The following is a 17,432-nucleotide window of genomic DNA, read 5'->3' on the forward strand; positions in this document are numbered from 1 at the left end:
CAGTGGATGAGTCAGTGTGTGACAAAGCAGCTTGCACTCAAGGAGCAGTAGGTGCATGGGTGCATGAATGCAACTGATGCCGAGCCAATGGTGTTACCTGTGGGTGCAGACGAAGGGTAATGCACCAAAGGTGATGTGGACAGTGAGGTCAGGACGGTGGCAGCCATCACCTCCTTATCAGCGTGACCTGACGGCTTCCTGAAAAATAAAAATGCACACTGAGCACGAGAAACATATCTGGTGTAGTTTTAAGGGGTACTCTTGTCTAACCAACCCCATGCTCTATAAAACAGAGGTTTGTCTGTTTTTCAGAGTATTGGAAAATATTTAAGGAAAAAAGAAGTTTAACCTTGTCCCCAGAGAAACATTCAATTCTCTATATAGCCACAAAATACAAACTGTGATGTTAGAAGAAATTTACATTAGGAGGTAAACAAGTCCAACAAGCAGCCAGAAGACAGAGAGATCTGTAATTTCATGTACAGTAAATCTTAGACAACTTACTATTGTGTGTGTTCAAATATGTGCTTGTGTGCATATATACAAACACGGGGACAAAGCCTCTAGAGTGAAAGTGTTTTGTGGTGTGTTTCTGCACAGCTTGTGCAACCTCGCTTAGAGGGGAGAACCATGCTTTTTGCTCAGTTCCTTCTCAGAACGCCCCATGCAAAGCAATACAACCTCATCTTAAATCTTATTCATACTACCCACTTGAACTGACACCAGAAAACATTCAAAAACACAGGCACAGACAGCCTAAACAGTGTGCTTTGGCATAAGGCATTCTTGTTAAAAAAAAAAAAGAAAAGAAAAAAGATCCTGCAAAGACAAGTAAGCTTATCTGCTTCAGACACACACTTATTATTCCTGTTGGTTCTATTTAAGACTTCTACTGTCCTTGAAAGCAAAATGTGGGGAAAACTATTTGAGGCCAGGCCAAGCGTTCATCCCCACACAGTTGTTCACATTTGCACACACATAAACAGATTTCAATTCTCATGTAACATCCTGAAAAAGATATAGCAGTGTCCGTACCATATGTATGTAAATAAATATAAATCCAAATTTACCGATCTGTGCTATACACAGTAGACACATACTCATATTCTCATAGAGAATAGAGTCTGCAGCTTTAAGAGCTCTAGTCCCACCCCAGACTTCTTCACTACACAACCAGAGTAAACTGGTTTGAGGCATTTTCTCAGCCAAGCCCTAAGCCCTGGCAGAGATCCACTCTTGAATTCTCGGTGCGCGTACACACACACACACACACACACACACACACAAAACAAAAACTTCATGCTGGAATCAACAAACAAGAGAAGTACGTTTCAAAATCAGCAAGTCTACGTGTATCTGCGCACATTCACACACATTTTCAAATGAGAAGTCTCTAAAACATTTTACACACGCAGAAAAAAAGTTTAAAAAGTGCCTAAGCTCCCACGCTGATGAGAATGCGTCGGATAGGAAGCAAACAGATCAAAATGGAATGTACCCAATACGGAGGAATCTTTCAGCCAGTCTGAGCACAAATGTGCTCCCACAAAAGTTGTTGGTTTTACTCTCCAGCATCCCAAAACTTGTGTGTGTTTGTGAATTCAATGCAGACATTTGGAAAAATGGTAGGATATACTCTATAATATTCAAATACTGCCAAGATAGAAGCCATGGTCACACACACACACACACACACACACACACACACACACACACACACACACACACACACACACACACACACACACACACACACACACAGAGAGGACAAGAGATAAAGAGATAACAAGATTAGCTGTGTCCTATTGCAGTCATTAGCCTTGTTTTCAGCAATAACTCGGGCCAACCAGGGACATACTTCTGATTTTCCTCCATCTCTCGTTTAATAAAATCCATCTATAAAATTTGTGTTAGGGCTCTTGGTTACCTTCCATTTGGCCTTCATATAGTGCAGTACTCTGATAGCATACCACTGACAGTCATGCATGTCTGTTTTCTGGTGTGTGGCCTTAGCAAGAGAGATTAGGAAAAACAAACACAAACTGGGAGGACAACAATCCCTGTAGTTGATGTATGGCCTCATTCAAACTTTGATATTCCCCTCTCGTACACATTGATATAGACACACCCATTCCAGCACACCCCAGCACTCATTAATACCCATCCCTACAACCCACCCTGATTTCCTGACATTGAGTGTTTTCCTTCCTCCTTACCAGAAAAAGCAATGATAACTCCACCACAGATTCATTGCATCTGGTTCAAGTTTTTAATGTGTGTGAGTGTGCATTGATTAAACAAAAACAAAACAGTAAAGGCCTCCTTCAGAAACCTTTTCTAAAAAGGGCACTTGTTGATTGACTTCTATTCTTGCTGACAGCAGCAGAGCTAATCTGATATCACACAGACTTTGATATCAATGTTTACATCAACTTAGAAGCAGACAGCTGTCACATTTTACATTTTATAAAAACCAGATTAGAGAGATAACCATCCCTGTCCGTCGCTCACTCTAAAGCAGATATTGCACGCTAAATGACACGGCCTGCTACTCTTGTTTTCACTTCTCATCTGCCTGTGAACTAACTAAGGAGCCTTTAAACATGGTGAGAGTGGATGACAGCTGAAAGAACAACAGCATTGATGTGCCGTAAATCTGTCTGCATCTTCTTATGAGAGGCTTTATTTTGGAGCAAGTTAAACTGGGGATGTCTTTATTTAGTGCCCAGAGTGAGGCAAAGAGAGAACAGAGATTGCTGTCAACAAAGTTGGTCTGTGTGTGGTATATATATATATATATATATATATATGTATTTGGGAGAGGAGAAGGGTGGGGTTTTGGTTTCCAGGATGTTTACACGAACCATTGAGGCTATCCGTGGTGCATTTATGGCATGCAGTAAATTTAATAGTGACATGATAAACATAGCAGCCCTCCACCCTCCCACATATGCAGATGAACATGTGTAGGCACATACTATGTGGTAACTCTGGTATTTGTTGAACTATAATGACATAATTTGCAATTGAAGCTCTTAAATTTACAAGCAGTGCCATTGACAACTCTCTTTTATGAGACAGGTAATACATCAGTTGGGAAGTTCTAACTCTATTTTACAGTACTTGCATGTGTGTGTGTTTTGCACCTAGTTTGGTTGAAGCGTTTGGCACACTTAAGTACATGCAGAAACAACACCATTCACTCAATCTTGCTCACGCACAACCTCTTACCTTCCTTCCTCCTCAACTTGTATTGGCCTTGGCTGGGCCAAAAACACTCCCCTCTGGCAGCAGCACAACACAACCAGCTAAAAATCAACAAGCCAGGCCCAGGCACATACAGGGAGAGGGAGAGAAAGAGACTGCCACTTAAAGCCCAGCCAAGAAGCAGGCAGCAACAACAAGGTGTGATTATGGAAAGGGCGGGGAGGGGGGAAGGGGGGGGAGTTCAAGGATGTGTATACTTGTATATTGTGTGCCAAAAACAGTTACGTTTTAAAGATGACCATTTCACCTAATGTGCACTGCAATAAGCCAGGCAAGAGCGGGCTGTTTCCGTGGGATGATTTTCCAGCTGACTTTTTATTACTTGGATGTGGAAAACATGGGGTTTTTCCAAGTTTCCTAAGGGGACACTTGAGGACTCTGATACTGCCGAGTTACGATTTGGCACCACCAGCCGGTACTATAGTGGGCTCTGTGCTGTTGTTGGGGAGACGACAGGGCCTCCCCACTATATTTAACACATCACCTCTGCTCTAGTTACCATTCCAGTCAAAATCCCTAGGATCTGCCTGGTTTATAGAACGATAGCCCACTTAAGATCCAGGTCAACAGCTACAAAACACATGACTGAAAAAGCGATACACTGTGTATATGGCTGAAGATTTGTCATACTTTATTGGCTTTTCTAAAGTACACCTTTCATCTGAGTTTTTCCCAACCTAATCTGATAATTGCATGTGTATCCAAGGTGCTTCTAGAAGTGTCTCACTACTTGGTAATGCCTTTGGGCAGTTATTTTGAAGCCTCTGTCAAATAATTGGAACAAGGCCAATTATTATATTAGGTTCTCACTTTGACATAAAAACTACGTGTCCCATTAGAGTACTGTACAAATCTATGCGGGAAGTGTTTCCAGCTGCGCGTCATGTAGCTGCAGTCGAGTGTTTTAACCGATGCATGAAACTATACATTTTTAGACATAAGTTGTAGCGGCCGCCGCTTTCTTTGTGAGTATTTATTACACGGCGTGCTGCGGAGAAAAGCCTGTTTTAACGTTTGAGTCTAAGGTTTATTTTTTTAGCACCTGGCGGCTCTTTTTTACTTCTCATCCGTAAATAATCTGCTCTTTCACGTGATTCAGTTTATTTTGAAAAGTCTCAACAGGATCTTGAGCTTTATTGTGAAAGGTTTATGTGGAACATAAACAAGCGGACACGCGATGGTGTTATCGTCGTTGTTGCTAACCAAAACGCATAAAAACAGGCGCTTGTCCGTCTGTAGTGTGGTTATATTAAATATAAGAGAAAGAGAGAACTTTAAGAAATTAACATAGCCACTACAGTGACCATCAAAACGATGAAAAAAATATTGCCCTAAACAGTTTATTTTGCGACACCACGAAACAAACGATAGCGTAAAATGAAATGTTAGACGTTTTTATATCGTCATCCGATATATATCGTTATATCGAACAGCCCTAAGGCAGAGGGACAGGGACTTGGCAGTATTTGTAATATTTATCGTTTGTTGTATCACTTCAGTATGACAGGTCCAGTTTTCACTGGAGCAACACACTGCCAACAATAATCTCTGATCTTCCCCTAAGCCCCGGTGGTGGAGGTTTTAAATAGCACTTATCTGTCCAATGTGATCATGTGTTCAACATGATCCCCAAAACAGGCATCAGATAGCTTTTTTGTGCCTGTATGTACTGTATGTGTGCTGACTTCCTCATATTCAAAGCAGGTGCACGTTCCTTAAATTGGCAGAGGCTTGCGTGTGATTGGCAGTTAGAAAGACAGCAAACACGGCATCACAATCACACGAGTAAAATAAACTTTGAAGCACCTCTCTGTTTGAGTCATCATGGAACCTAACCCTACACATTCAGCATATGCTGACTGGTGTTTTTCCTGTTTTCTTATGAGGTATCGTTACTGAACACAAACAAATCCAAATGCACATGGGGTAGAGAGATATGCACACCAAAAATAAAGGTAATATCTCCGCCTGCATTAGTCATCCTCATGCACACACTCTGTGAAGAAGGCTGACAGGTAAATAGATGGCAGCCACAAAGTGTGTTGCTAACATATTTTTTTCCTCCCTTGCTGTAATAGGTGTTTTCTTTCTTTTTGATTTCAGTCTATTTCAGACTAAGAGGGTTGTAAATGCTGCCCTCAGAAAATGAGGACTGTTGTCTAAAAATGAAGAACATTCAGCAAAATGTCATCTAACTGGGATATTCTGTCCAATGAGGTAACGTTAAGACAATAGAGGCTATTAGAAAAGACCAGGCTTTTGTTGATGTTCCTCTTGCCTGGGGTGCAGCTCGGACAGCTGCCCCTTCCACACCCACACCCACTACTCTCAATCCCACACTCTCGCTGCCCCTCATCATCTTGCCTTGACTCCACAGTATTACGTAATGCCCTCTGTTCATCTTTTTCTGTCTCACTATTTTTGCTGCAGGCAGATGGTAATGATTAGCACACTCTATCCCTGACCCAACACAAGCTGGTGTTAGTGTCCACTCTGCCTCTTTCTAGGCTTCCTGCTTTACACTTCTATGTAAAGGTACTATGCACTGTATGAACTGAATGAATACAATGTAAAAATATGTGAAGTATATAAATATAGAAGTGTGGGTAGGCATTAAGTATGATTATCATTGTGCATGTAACCACACATGTGTGTGTATATTCCTAAGTCCGCCATTATTGTCCATTCAATACACATGTTGCCGCTTACGTAAGTCTCCAAGCTTTGAACCCCCGGAGAGAGAGAGAGGCTGTCAGACAGGAGCCGTGTCTCTTTAAAGTGGGTTGTGAGTGTGATGGTTATTCAGTGGTGGGACAAAAAGCCCTCTCTTTCTCTCTCTTGATCCTAGAATGCAATCTGTGCCCTTAGGGAGAAGCACAAACAACAGATAGCTTTATTCTGGCAAAATAATACCGGCTAGATGTTGAGAAAAAGGCATGATTCCCTCTGTGGCGGTGGCGATTCACTCAAGATGTCATAAACTACACAACACAGAGGATGATATCTACAAATTTCAGCTGAACTACAAGCTCGCATTGATTCAAACCTCAGTGAATAATGGCTATTTCGTGTCGAGTAACCGCACATCCCATTTCAGGATCACACAGGTGCTTGTGACGAACATGCCTCAGTGAGAAAATGTTGACTCAGCAACAGCACTTAAAAGGATGATGACAAAGTAGATCATGACACACTGCCTGACTTGCATACCATGCTCATAAACTGTGCATGGGGTAATCGTAGGTGATCAGATTTACAGTGCGAGCTTGACACAGTCCAGTGCAACCAGACGCCGAGTGAAGAAGGGTTGAATTTAAACCTCACCTCACCTCGTCAATGAATACAAAAAAAAAAAAAATCCACAGTCACTTTTCCATAGCCACACTTTAGGGTACTACCACCCCACGTAAGACATTAAATCTGTATTATAGCTGTATATTGCTTATACATGTAATATTATTATAAAGTAATAAATACTACAATTAGTCAGTAGTTTTATTTTTAGACATCTTTATAATAGTGTTAATGTCTCTCAAGACTAACTTAGTTCCCTCCAATAACAATGCTGTTGCTAGGGGGAATGTGGGGTATTCACTTCTGGCCTGTGCCCTTATTTTCCTCTAGGAAGTAAACAAGAAAAGACCTTTCTGCCTGAAAACCTCTACTCCTTATCAAAACAAATATGAATCTATATTTGATGTAGTAAGAAGTCATCAGTGCATACATATCACATGTATGGGTCAAACTAATTTAAACCACCCAGTCACTCAATGTACTCACATTAACTGGCAAAATACTAAGTAAATACTAGAAATGCTACTTAGTGGAAATGGTGAAAAGGCTTTGAATAACGGTCAAGTTCTCTTCCTAAAGAAGTCATGCTTTTATTTTGTTTTAAATTCTTCACTTCTCACTCCTACACTTGCTTACTCCTGAAATTTGTTCGTCTGCCATCACAAGCCAGAGCAGGCCTTTGCCTGGTTTCCTGTGTTTTGCAAAGGCAAACCAAAGCTGTTGCAAAGCCACACTGCTCTACTTACTCCTATAAAGCCAAATATCTGCAGGGCACCGTCAGACAGACAAAGACTCCAGCCAGTAAAATAAACTGACCCCTAAAAAAGATAGGGGTTGTACGAAGCACATCAGTAGAAGCACTCTCGCAAAAAATTTGAAAAAAAAAAACAAAAAAAACAAAAAACTAAACAAAAATGAATGTGAAGCAAGACGTTAAAAGCAAAAGTATTACCTGGCTTCTAAGTTGAATGTTTGTCTACAGCCTGTTTGCTTACTGTGCAGTAAAAGCAAAGATGTGTTAGGAGTTATGTTTGTCATCTAAGGACGACCTTTGACACAGTTTCGTGGTGGACTGATAAGCATGCACAAAAAAACTAATAATTGTGGATTTAATGTACAACAAAATCCACAATTTCGTGGTAAATGTACAATCACAATAAATAGCTATTCTATTCTATTCTATTCTATTCTATTCTATAATGATCATCCTAATTTTTGTGCGACATGTATTTGAACCATTAGCAGAAATACATTTAAAAACTTGCACAGGGATTGGATAACTATCTATAGATTAAATTATAAAAATGGCATGAAAACAGACTCTCATTTTGTTATATATTATTTTGTATTATATGTAAAAAAAAAAAATATTTTTTTTTACTCAACCCAGATCTTCACTGAATATCATCCTACTCTCAGCTCCTCGCTAATCCTGCCAAACTGTACCGGGTAGTGACTAATATAGAGGAAAATGCCATAAACCATATCTTTTGGTAATTTAAGCCTCCCTGTGGAGCTTCTGGCCTTATGACAGTATTGAGAATAAGGTAAGGAAAATGGTCCCTTTATCACTCTGCCACGTCAGGAATGGAATAGTTAATAAGATAAATGGTAGCAATAAGAGCACATCATGGAAACACTAGAGAGATGGTAGTGATGATGATAAAACTGTCACAGATTATTGAAATAATATTAAACCTCACTGCTGGTCCAGCCTCCTAGCTTTTTCTGTTTTGCTTTGTTTTTTAAAACATTTAGCAGCTCACTGAAAAATGAATGTTGGATGTAATATGATGAGGAGTATGACTAGCTGAATGCAAATGCTGGTTCCCCTCTGAGAGTTATGCATTTTCCAATAAGGATAGGCCGAGTGGTTGGTCAGACTAGGACAGACTCGTTCTCTCACACAGACAAACAAACAGATGGGAGAACTTGCCCCGATGGAGCTCTGGCCCAGTGAAAGTCATGCTTTATGCAAGCAAGATGTCTTTCTGTCAGACATTCAGATCTTTTTCATCCAAGTCTCTGGGGTCTCAGACTCGGACACACATGCACACACATAATTTCTAGAACTACATATGGGAATTGTGCATTAATGACAAACATTAGCAGGCTTCAAGGCATAAAAATTTTAACATCTACAATTCCATGACAACTTTAACTTTTGGCTTTTATTTTTACCTTATAAATGTGTAAAAATCTTTACTTTAATCTTTACTCCTACACATTACAACTTCCTGCACATAGTGCTTTTATTTTTTATTTTTATATTTCCATGCATATTATTTATTTTGTCTTTTTGGTAATTTTACTATACAATTACTTTAGTATCTTATTGAGGATGTCACTTCCTTGACAGCAAGCAAAAAGCATAAAACACAAATGTTCAGGTTCTATAGAAACCTTGGTGTAAATTTTATATAAAAACTAAGCATATGGTTTCCTCTCTTTTCTCTCTCTCTTGTTTACTCATGGGCCAACTGTGGTGAAAAAATATAGTGTGAAACATATTGATCATTGTTTTCAATCTTGGCCCAAGCCAGGCCACGGCAATTCGGACAGACCAAAGCAAAAGGTGTTAGACAAGAGACTTGTGATCAGCCCAGCCTTGTCCTCTAAAGAGGTTGCAAGCAAGATAGATTTGATGAAAAATGCTGAGCTTGGAGAGACTTCACCATTGGATCTATCATATATGAACCAAAAAATAAGAAAAAAAAAAAAGGTCAATTTCAGATAAAAGCCAGAGTTGAAAATCCAGCAAATCTGAAAAGAAAGACTAACAGGAATATGAAAATCTCTCAGTATTTCTGTGCTTCGGAATAGCTATGAAAGTTCTACAGGTTAGTCAGGAAGTGATCGGTGCTGTACTTTACACCTCACTGAACAGCTTCACACACTCACTGCTTTGTGCAGTGGCATGTTGGTGCTGGAAGCCACTAAGATTAAGAGGGGTTACTTTCTGCATCTCCACAGGCCGGAAATCTACACATTATCTTGGCAGCAGTCAGGAGTCCAGTCACTGTGTTCCTGAAAGTACTCAGCTAAAAAATAAATAAATAAATGCTTATAACCATCTTCATGTGTTATTAATAGCAACTAAAATTAAATTCAAGTAAAGCAAAATACTATTGTAGTTATAAAACAAACAAACAAAACTTGGAACTATGGGCTGTGTGAAGTGCTTTCTCTTCAATAGGACTGATAAGATTTAGCTAGCACAAAGACAAAAAAAAAAGGGTGTGTGGAAAAAAAATTAATCCAATCAAGTGGAGAGCACAGATCCCAAGTTAGCAGGTGAAAAAGCAAGCAATATGCACATAAAGCACCACTTCTTTTCCCTTCTATTTCTCTGTTACACACAACCCACACACATACATTTATCAAACATTAATATGGAAACATCTGTGTATCATGTGGCTAAATCATGGAGTCATCTATAATTTGACTTTGTGCATATAACTGACTTGTGTGTAAATACTGCTGAATAGCTTAGCAGGGGAGAGCAAACAGTGTGACGCATGAAGCAATAACTAGGAGGTGAGAGGACAACAGCCTTACTGGCAGATCAGTGCTAAATGAAACCTGACTACCTCACTGTGGCTACAGAATGAAAGCGATTGTGTGTGTGTGTGTGTGTGTGTGTGTGTGTGTGTGTGTGTGTGTGTGTGTGTGTGTGTGTGTGTGTGTGTACACATCTGTGCATGTTGATGAGATAAAGGAAAACACACATCTGTTCACATGTTGCTTGACTGCTCATCTTGTCCACCAGCATGAGGATAAGTGATTATCAAAGCCTGTATACTGTAGTTCTTTTGTTCAGGATGCACATGTCTACACACACTTAAGGATACACACAAAGCGTAGGGGGGTTTCTAGAAGCTTGTGAGGATTTGGGCCCACTGGTTTTTTGGAGTCTGGGTGTGGTAGCTTTTATAATCTGTTTATCTAAGCCCTAATCTTTGAAAATTATTTTGAAGAGAAGACTTACAGTCTATGTAGTGCTTCCAGGTATTTTCTTCCCATTTTGATGTATTGAATTGCAGTTCCTGGCACTTTGCGAAGTCAGTGCCAACACAAAAACGACTGAAATGCCAGTAGCCCAGTACAACTGAATTTTTGACTAAACCAAAAGACGGGGCTGTCAAAGTCGTTTACTACAAGTGAGATCACGTTCACCTGACATTTTTCAGGACACTACCCAAAATAAGCTTTTCCCATGTCCTGCATACTACCAAACTGAGATGCAGATAGCCAGTGTAACAAAGAAGAGACAGGAAAAAAGAAGAGGAAAATTTTCTGACATTATGTGTAGAAATTTCTGCTCTAAGTTCAGTAATGGCCAAAAACTATCAAGAAAAAGCATCATAAGGACACACCATTTTAGTTAAACAGATAAAGAAATGTTAAATAAGCATCCTGCCAAGGAAAAAGGGGGGTGCTAATACAAAAGTACCACAAAGAATATCAGCCAACATATGGATTTTTTACAAATATTTTTATTTCCTAAAAACTGTTATCAGCAGTGACATCACCAAACCCAAAAACCATTATCAGTAATTTAAACAAATATAAGACACCCCCCTCTGCACAGGGCAAAGTACGTAGTAAGAGTCCATCAAACTTTTAAGTTTGCAGTACTGTCTGAATTTCACTCCTTGTTGTCAGCAGAACGAGATGACTTCGATAGAGTTGTGTGTGTATTTATAAGTGTTGTGATTTGAAACAAGGGAAAGGAAAACCCATGAATGTGGCTTGCTGTCAGCCATCCTGGAGCTGGTTTTGGATGCCATTTGCAAATGCACCGAAGCATTACGCAGCATACTCAGAACCTTTTCATTTTCCTGCTGTGTTGTGCCAATCTATCTTTCACAGGAAGGAGCAGTAAAATTGGCATATTTAGCTTTGCCATTGGATTTTTACAATTTAAATGTATAATACTGTCAGACTATATGCTTTGGAGGAAAAAAACAAAAAAACTTTTAACCTTGCACACCAGTAAACACATTTTCTACTCAAAATCACTCCTTGGCTTTTGAGTCTGCAAATCTGCAACTGCAATGCCAACAAAAACAATGTGAAAATTCCAGTGATGAGTGTGCCATCGTTTCCACACCTTATGGTTGGTGGTTTGATCCCTGGTCTGCATGCCAAATATCCTTGGGAAAGTTGCTCTCAGACGCATCCATCAGAGAATAAATGTGTGTGAACGTTAGATAGAAACCACTTAAATGGAAAAAGTACAGAAAAAAGTGCTTGTATGAATGGGTAAATGAGGCAGGTTGTGTAAAGAGCTTTGGTAGTGTAGCTCAGGTAGAGTAGAAAACTGCTAAATAAGAACCAGTCCATTTACCAATTACGTTATTAAGGGTGTTTTCACACTTATAGATCATTTCCTCTGGGGGAGAATCAGCTCAGGAGTTGGTAAAAGCTTCTTTTCACAGAGAGAAAACTCCAAGCGATCCAAAATGTGGCACTACAAACCATGTGAGAATGTCTGGTACGCTTACTGGCCAGATATGTGAGGGGAGGGAGCAACCAACGTAAATACGAGAGGAAGGTGCTGTGGTCTGAACAAGTGGATAACATGAAGAATTTACTCTTAACATTCGTATTTACCTGGTAATATTGTGCAGGTTTTGTACGATACACAATCAATAGTGCTCTGCTAGCTCAAAAAACTTGCAGCATATACTGAGTCAGATTGAGGTCGGATCATAAACAAACCTCTCTGGAGCCTGTTTGAAAGCAGGCTGAGACCACCTTGTCCAAAGAATTTTAGTAAAACTGTTTTGGTCCATATCCGACTGTGTATTCACATCTACAAAAGCAAACTGCACAAAGAGAGAAAACAAATGAGCGTTTGACTTGATTTGATCTCTCTGACTGTCTGTGTTTGTTTCTTTATCTGTTAATTCCTCCTACGCCATCAGGAGTTGCGAGACCAAGTGCATCTTAAATCTCTGGGGGTTGTTATCTATGTCAGATATTACGTAATCATCATGTTGCCTAGAAATGGTAAATGGCCTGTATTTGTATAGCGCTTTTCTAGTCCCTAAGGACCCCAAAGTGCTTCACACTACATTCAGTCATTCACCCATTCACACACACATTTACACACTGGCGATGGCAAGCTACATTGTAGCCACAGCTGCCCTGGGGCGCACTGACAGAGGCGAGGCTGCCGGACACTGGCGCCACCGGGCCCTCTGACCACCACCAGTAGGCAAACACGGGGTTAGTATCTTGCCCAAAAATATTTGGCATGCCGCCAGGAGGCAGCCTGGGATCGAACCACCGACCTTCAAATTAGTGGCTGACCTAATCTGCCACCTGAGCTACAGCCACCCTATAACATGATAGCAACATGATAAAAAAACTTTATCAATCTACAGCACATTACAAAAGGATCCAATTGTCCATATAAGCTGATGGATACATTATAATCCCATGATGCTGCCGAATAACAACAAAACAATGGGCTAAAATCATATTTTATTTTTTTACATTTAGACACTAATAACAACTTAGAAAAGCACTCTTATCATTTTCTTTCACAGCCAACAGCAAATGTAGACCAAACAGTGCTGCAGTATGGGCACATACCAGTAATTGTAATCTGGTGCAATTACGGGGGAAACAAGTAAATAAATTAGTTACAAATAAAAATATTGGGTTGCATCCAAATACATTATGTCCCATGCAACACATCTGTGAGAATACAGAAGTTATTCTTTTTTTGTTGCATTTTCTATTGGCCCTTTTGCAAATCACGCGGGTGAGCAAAGGCCTGGGACAAACATCAGTGCAAGAAAGCATTCAAGAACCTGTCTCTACATTGATGCAGTGTCCACTTATTCCACAATGGTGATATATCTTTTTGCATTTTGTTTCTGATTCCGCCCGCATGTCAAAATGCATTACTTGAACCAACCCGAGTCTGTCATGCGAGTAACCAGCTGACCACGTCAAGGCAGGTGGCCATGTCTTGGGACAAGAATGTCTTTCAGAGCTTCAAATTCCAACCAAAATAAGGAAAGGCCTCTGACATTACTGTACAGAGTAAAGCGTTTTTTGTTTCTTCCAGCAGAAACTACCTCTCTCCAGCCTGCAGATGATTTGTTTTTGCTTTACACTCCTCTCTGTTGATTTGAACTGGTGGGAGTCTATGTGCAAGTAGTGTGGGCCACATAGACATTAGGATGCAGAGATCTAAATGATTGAAAGTATGGCTGCACCTGACTAAGAGTTGATAGGAACAATAACAGTTGTGACAAACCTTATGCTTGTATGGCAAAAAATTGAAGATATCTTAATAAAGCTGGAATAAACACTAACATAAAAGGGATTTATCTCTGAAAAAAAAATAACAGAATGATAAATAATCTGTAAAACTTCAAAAGTAACCTTCCCAACACTGCAACAGAGAATTTTAATGACTCAAGAGGGAAGGATATCGAGGGAATGATAATAGTTGTTTAGATAAAGCAAAGTTAAGGGAAGGATATAATGACACACAGGAAAGAGAAAGGTGGCAGTTGTCGGTGGGTAGGAGGGGATTGCACAGCTGGTGGTTGGTATAAAGAATTGGGCAGAAGGACAGAGAGACTGACTGAGGAGAAGGAGAGATAGTTGACTTTGGAATCTTTAAACGCTGCTGAGGCAGAACAGGAGGCGTTATGTAAGCATCTATTAGTGTGTGTGAGCAAGCGATAAAGCATTTTTCTGCAGCCTTGCCAGAGCTGCGCAATGAGAGTTTCCTTCCCTCGTGATAAGCATTTCTTTCCCTGTCCTTAAGGCATCTTGCCCGAGGACACTATAAAAACTGACATATACACTAGCGAACACGAAAAAGCAATCCAGGCCATTTAACCGAACATGTATCCGACACATAATATAGAGAGCAGTGTTTTTACAACAGAGCGCTGTTTGCAGAAAACATTCCTGCATGCCTCCTACGCTCCTCCTCACTTATGAAACTGAAATGAAATTTTGCCTCTCTTCTTCACCGCATATCAGGAGATGATTAATGTCTCATTAGAGCTCTGTACACATACACACACGGTGCAGATTCCCCCCATTAGTCTGCACTTCTTCCAGAGACCTTTATTAGTATTAAAGAAGGAGTGATTCAGAGACAGCCACAAAGGTGCACCCTGAAAACGTTTTACTTTGATAGTAGATCCTCATTCCTCCGTGCCCCTCCAAATCAGTAGACAGTAAAGCTGCATAGTTAGATGATAAGCTGTCTGCTACAATCCTCTGGGGTTATAAATCACCTATGTAGCTCATAACCCAGATCCTGAGGCTGACCTAGCAGACATTCCAGATGCCTGCTTGCGTCCTGATCTGACCCTCCCCACTTGCATGACTCCATTCATTGAAGATGACCTTTAACCCCTGCCTGTCAGTGCAAGAGGTTTAACCTCTTGTACTCTGGAGGGAAGAAAGGAGGCTACAAGCAAGGATGAAAATGTACCTTCTAATTCAGAAGGGATTTTTCAGACATTGATTTTATGAAAAAACAAACATTTTTAACACACAATTACCATTTAAAGTCCTAATTATAAATTAAATCATGTTTGATTGCCATATTTTGAAAAATAACAACAGTACTATTCAGCATTAACCAAATTTAGCAACAGATGCAGCTGAACCAGCACAGCGAGCTTGTTTGGACCAAAGACAGGGCAGATATTTTTTTTAGCTTTTTAATAGTAGGACTGACTTTTAAGTGTGGTCGTATTTCGTTTTTCAGCATAGTGCTGAGAAAGATGTGATTAAAAATTGTCACCCTGTCTGCAAAAGACAGGAAGGAAATCCCTTCACAAGTACTTCCCACTATTTAAAAAGAATCAAAGTTACTTTTCAGCTTGCTCAAAAATGGGAAATATGACAGTTTGCCAGTCTGACTTGTTAGCACATTGCCAGCGATATAAACTGAAGCCATCTTTGTAACCAACACTACATGTTGTCCTGTTGCTGCATGTGTAATGTGTGTTTTTATGTGTTTTAACAGCACTGCAATAATACTGATAACGGTCGTCACTTTCCTCACTTTAACACTGACATTAATTTTTTTTAATCTCTAATCTGGAAACCCTAAAGTGTCATTTCAAGGCAACTATGCAACTATATCTCCCTCAATCAGGACGAAATGTCAGCACCCTGAATGTGGGTTAGACACCTCCACACTACAGTGGGGGTGGGTTAGATGTTCCTCTGACCTTCAACAATCACCAGTAATGTCTCCTTTGGGAGAAGTGTATTGGTAATGAGGTGGATGAAGGGGGATTGAGAGGTGATGAACTACATTCTGCCTGCTCGCCAGACCTAAAACCTGCTGGTGATTCTTATACAGACTGAGTCAGAGGCCGGTCAGTAATTATGTTAAAAACAGACCTGTGTTTTTCCCTCCTGGTGTCTTGTTTATGCTGATTCTATGTTTTCCATTCATGTTACCCTACTGTGGTAACGGTGTACCTGACCAAGGACAGATAAGAGAAAAGCTTTTCATATCCCAACAAAACAGCCCCGCCCCCTTCACTTCTTAGAGCTCTTTTAATGTTCATTCAAACTGGTCTTTGTTCTGTTATCAGGGTACTAGATCTCACACTGATGACTACTGACAGGTTGACGTGGTATACTTAGGATGTGGGTGAAAGGGAGACTTTGCAGAGCGAACATAAAAAAGAGAGTTAAAAGGAGACACACACACTAAGACCGCAGCTGACAAGACAGGTGGGAATGTTTAAAAATGTGCTGCAGTTTGACTATGTTTAGATGACCATAAGCATTTGTGCCCAAGTAAATGTGCTGATTCTTCCTCTTCCTTCCTGCAAGATCTTTGTCCAGGCTTGTCTAAGGAATAGTGACCTACTTTGCGGCATTTGCAAAATAACAAGACAAGGTGTAAAAGTATCAAGTCGTATTGAAGAAACAATATGCAACTGACAAAGCAGTTAATATAAAACACACAGAAGACTGAGTGACATCTTTAAAGTAAGTTCTTTTTAAACACAGTTAATCCTGTCCCACACTGACGGTATTACCCAAGTCGGTGGAGAACCAATGAAAATAAATGGCTTTGTTGACATAATCTAACGCAAGGCAAAGAGTGCTACAAATGCACTGGGGGTTACACCCACATAGACAACTACCACTTTCCAACTGTGGCCAACACTAGCAGAAAAAACAGGTACCTTACACTGCAGCGCAGTGCTGTTACTTTGTGAAGGTCAAAGCCAGATTTGTCAAAACCAAATTACTGTGAGTGGGTTTGTGTGGCAATAAGAGTTCCCTTTTAAAGTGCTCTTATAATTTGTGATGAATACCACATGCATGCACATCTGGGTAACAGAGAGAGCTGAGATGAGCCAAGAAAATCAAACAAGCATTATGAGCTCTCCTACTAGAATCAGTACAAAATTCATTTTACGTAGAGATATATGTATTAGCTACCAAACAATAAAATATTGATAATTTCATATTACCAATATTATCTTGAGAGCTGGAAGTTCAAGTTTCAATACTTTCTTATGTTTTATAGAGCAAACAACTAATGAATCAATCACAGACCTAGTTTAAATCCAAATATGAATAATGACTAGGTAAACAATTTCATGGAGAGAGAGAGAAAGGAGATTCTATCACCAGCAAAACCAGTTGGAGCAGAGTAGAGACTAGAAGTTACTCCGAAAGGTCAATGGAGCAACAAAGAGGCCTCGCTAATATCACTGCGCAGTTATATAATGTTATGCAACCTCTTTTAGCCACTGCATAGTGTCAACCCAGACTGTGTTCTTGTGCCTTGTGGAGATGAAAAGAAACATAAATGTTTCTAAACTGAACAGATCAGGAAAAAAAAAAAAAAA

At 40.0% G+C, this 17,432-nt stretch overlaps 1 protein-coding gene across 2 annotated transcripts in view; it reads right to left on the minus strand.

Annotated features, from left to right (window-relative positions):
- slc2a4rg (SLC2A4 regulator) overlaps nucleotides 1-17,432 on the minus strand; it is a 35,638-nt gene that overhangs the window by 13,444 nt on the left and 4,762 nt on the right. For both annotated transcript variants that reach the window (XM_005740450.1, XM_005740449.1), the window contains exon 3: nucleotides 98-198. In XM_005740450.1, the coding sequence (XP_005740507.1) occupies nucleotides 98-198 (101 nt within the window). The remainder of the gene's footprint in view (nucleotides 1-97; nucleotides 199-17,432) is intronic.

Source organism: Pundamilia nyererei, unplaced genomic scaffold, assembly GCF_000239375.1.
Source record: "Pundamilia nyererei isolate P.nyererei 1_Seehausen unplaced genomic scaffold, PunNye1.0 scaffold00100, whole genome shotgun sequence".
Taxonomy (NCBI): domain Eukaryota; kingdom Metazoa; phylum Chordata; class Actinopteri; order Cichliformes; family Cichlidae; genus Pundamilia; species Pundamilia nyererei.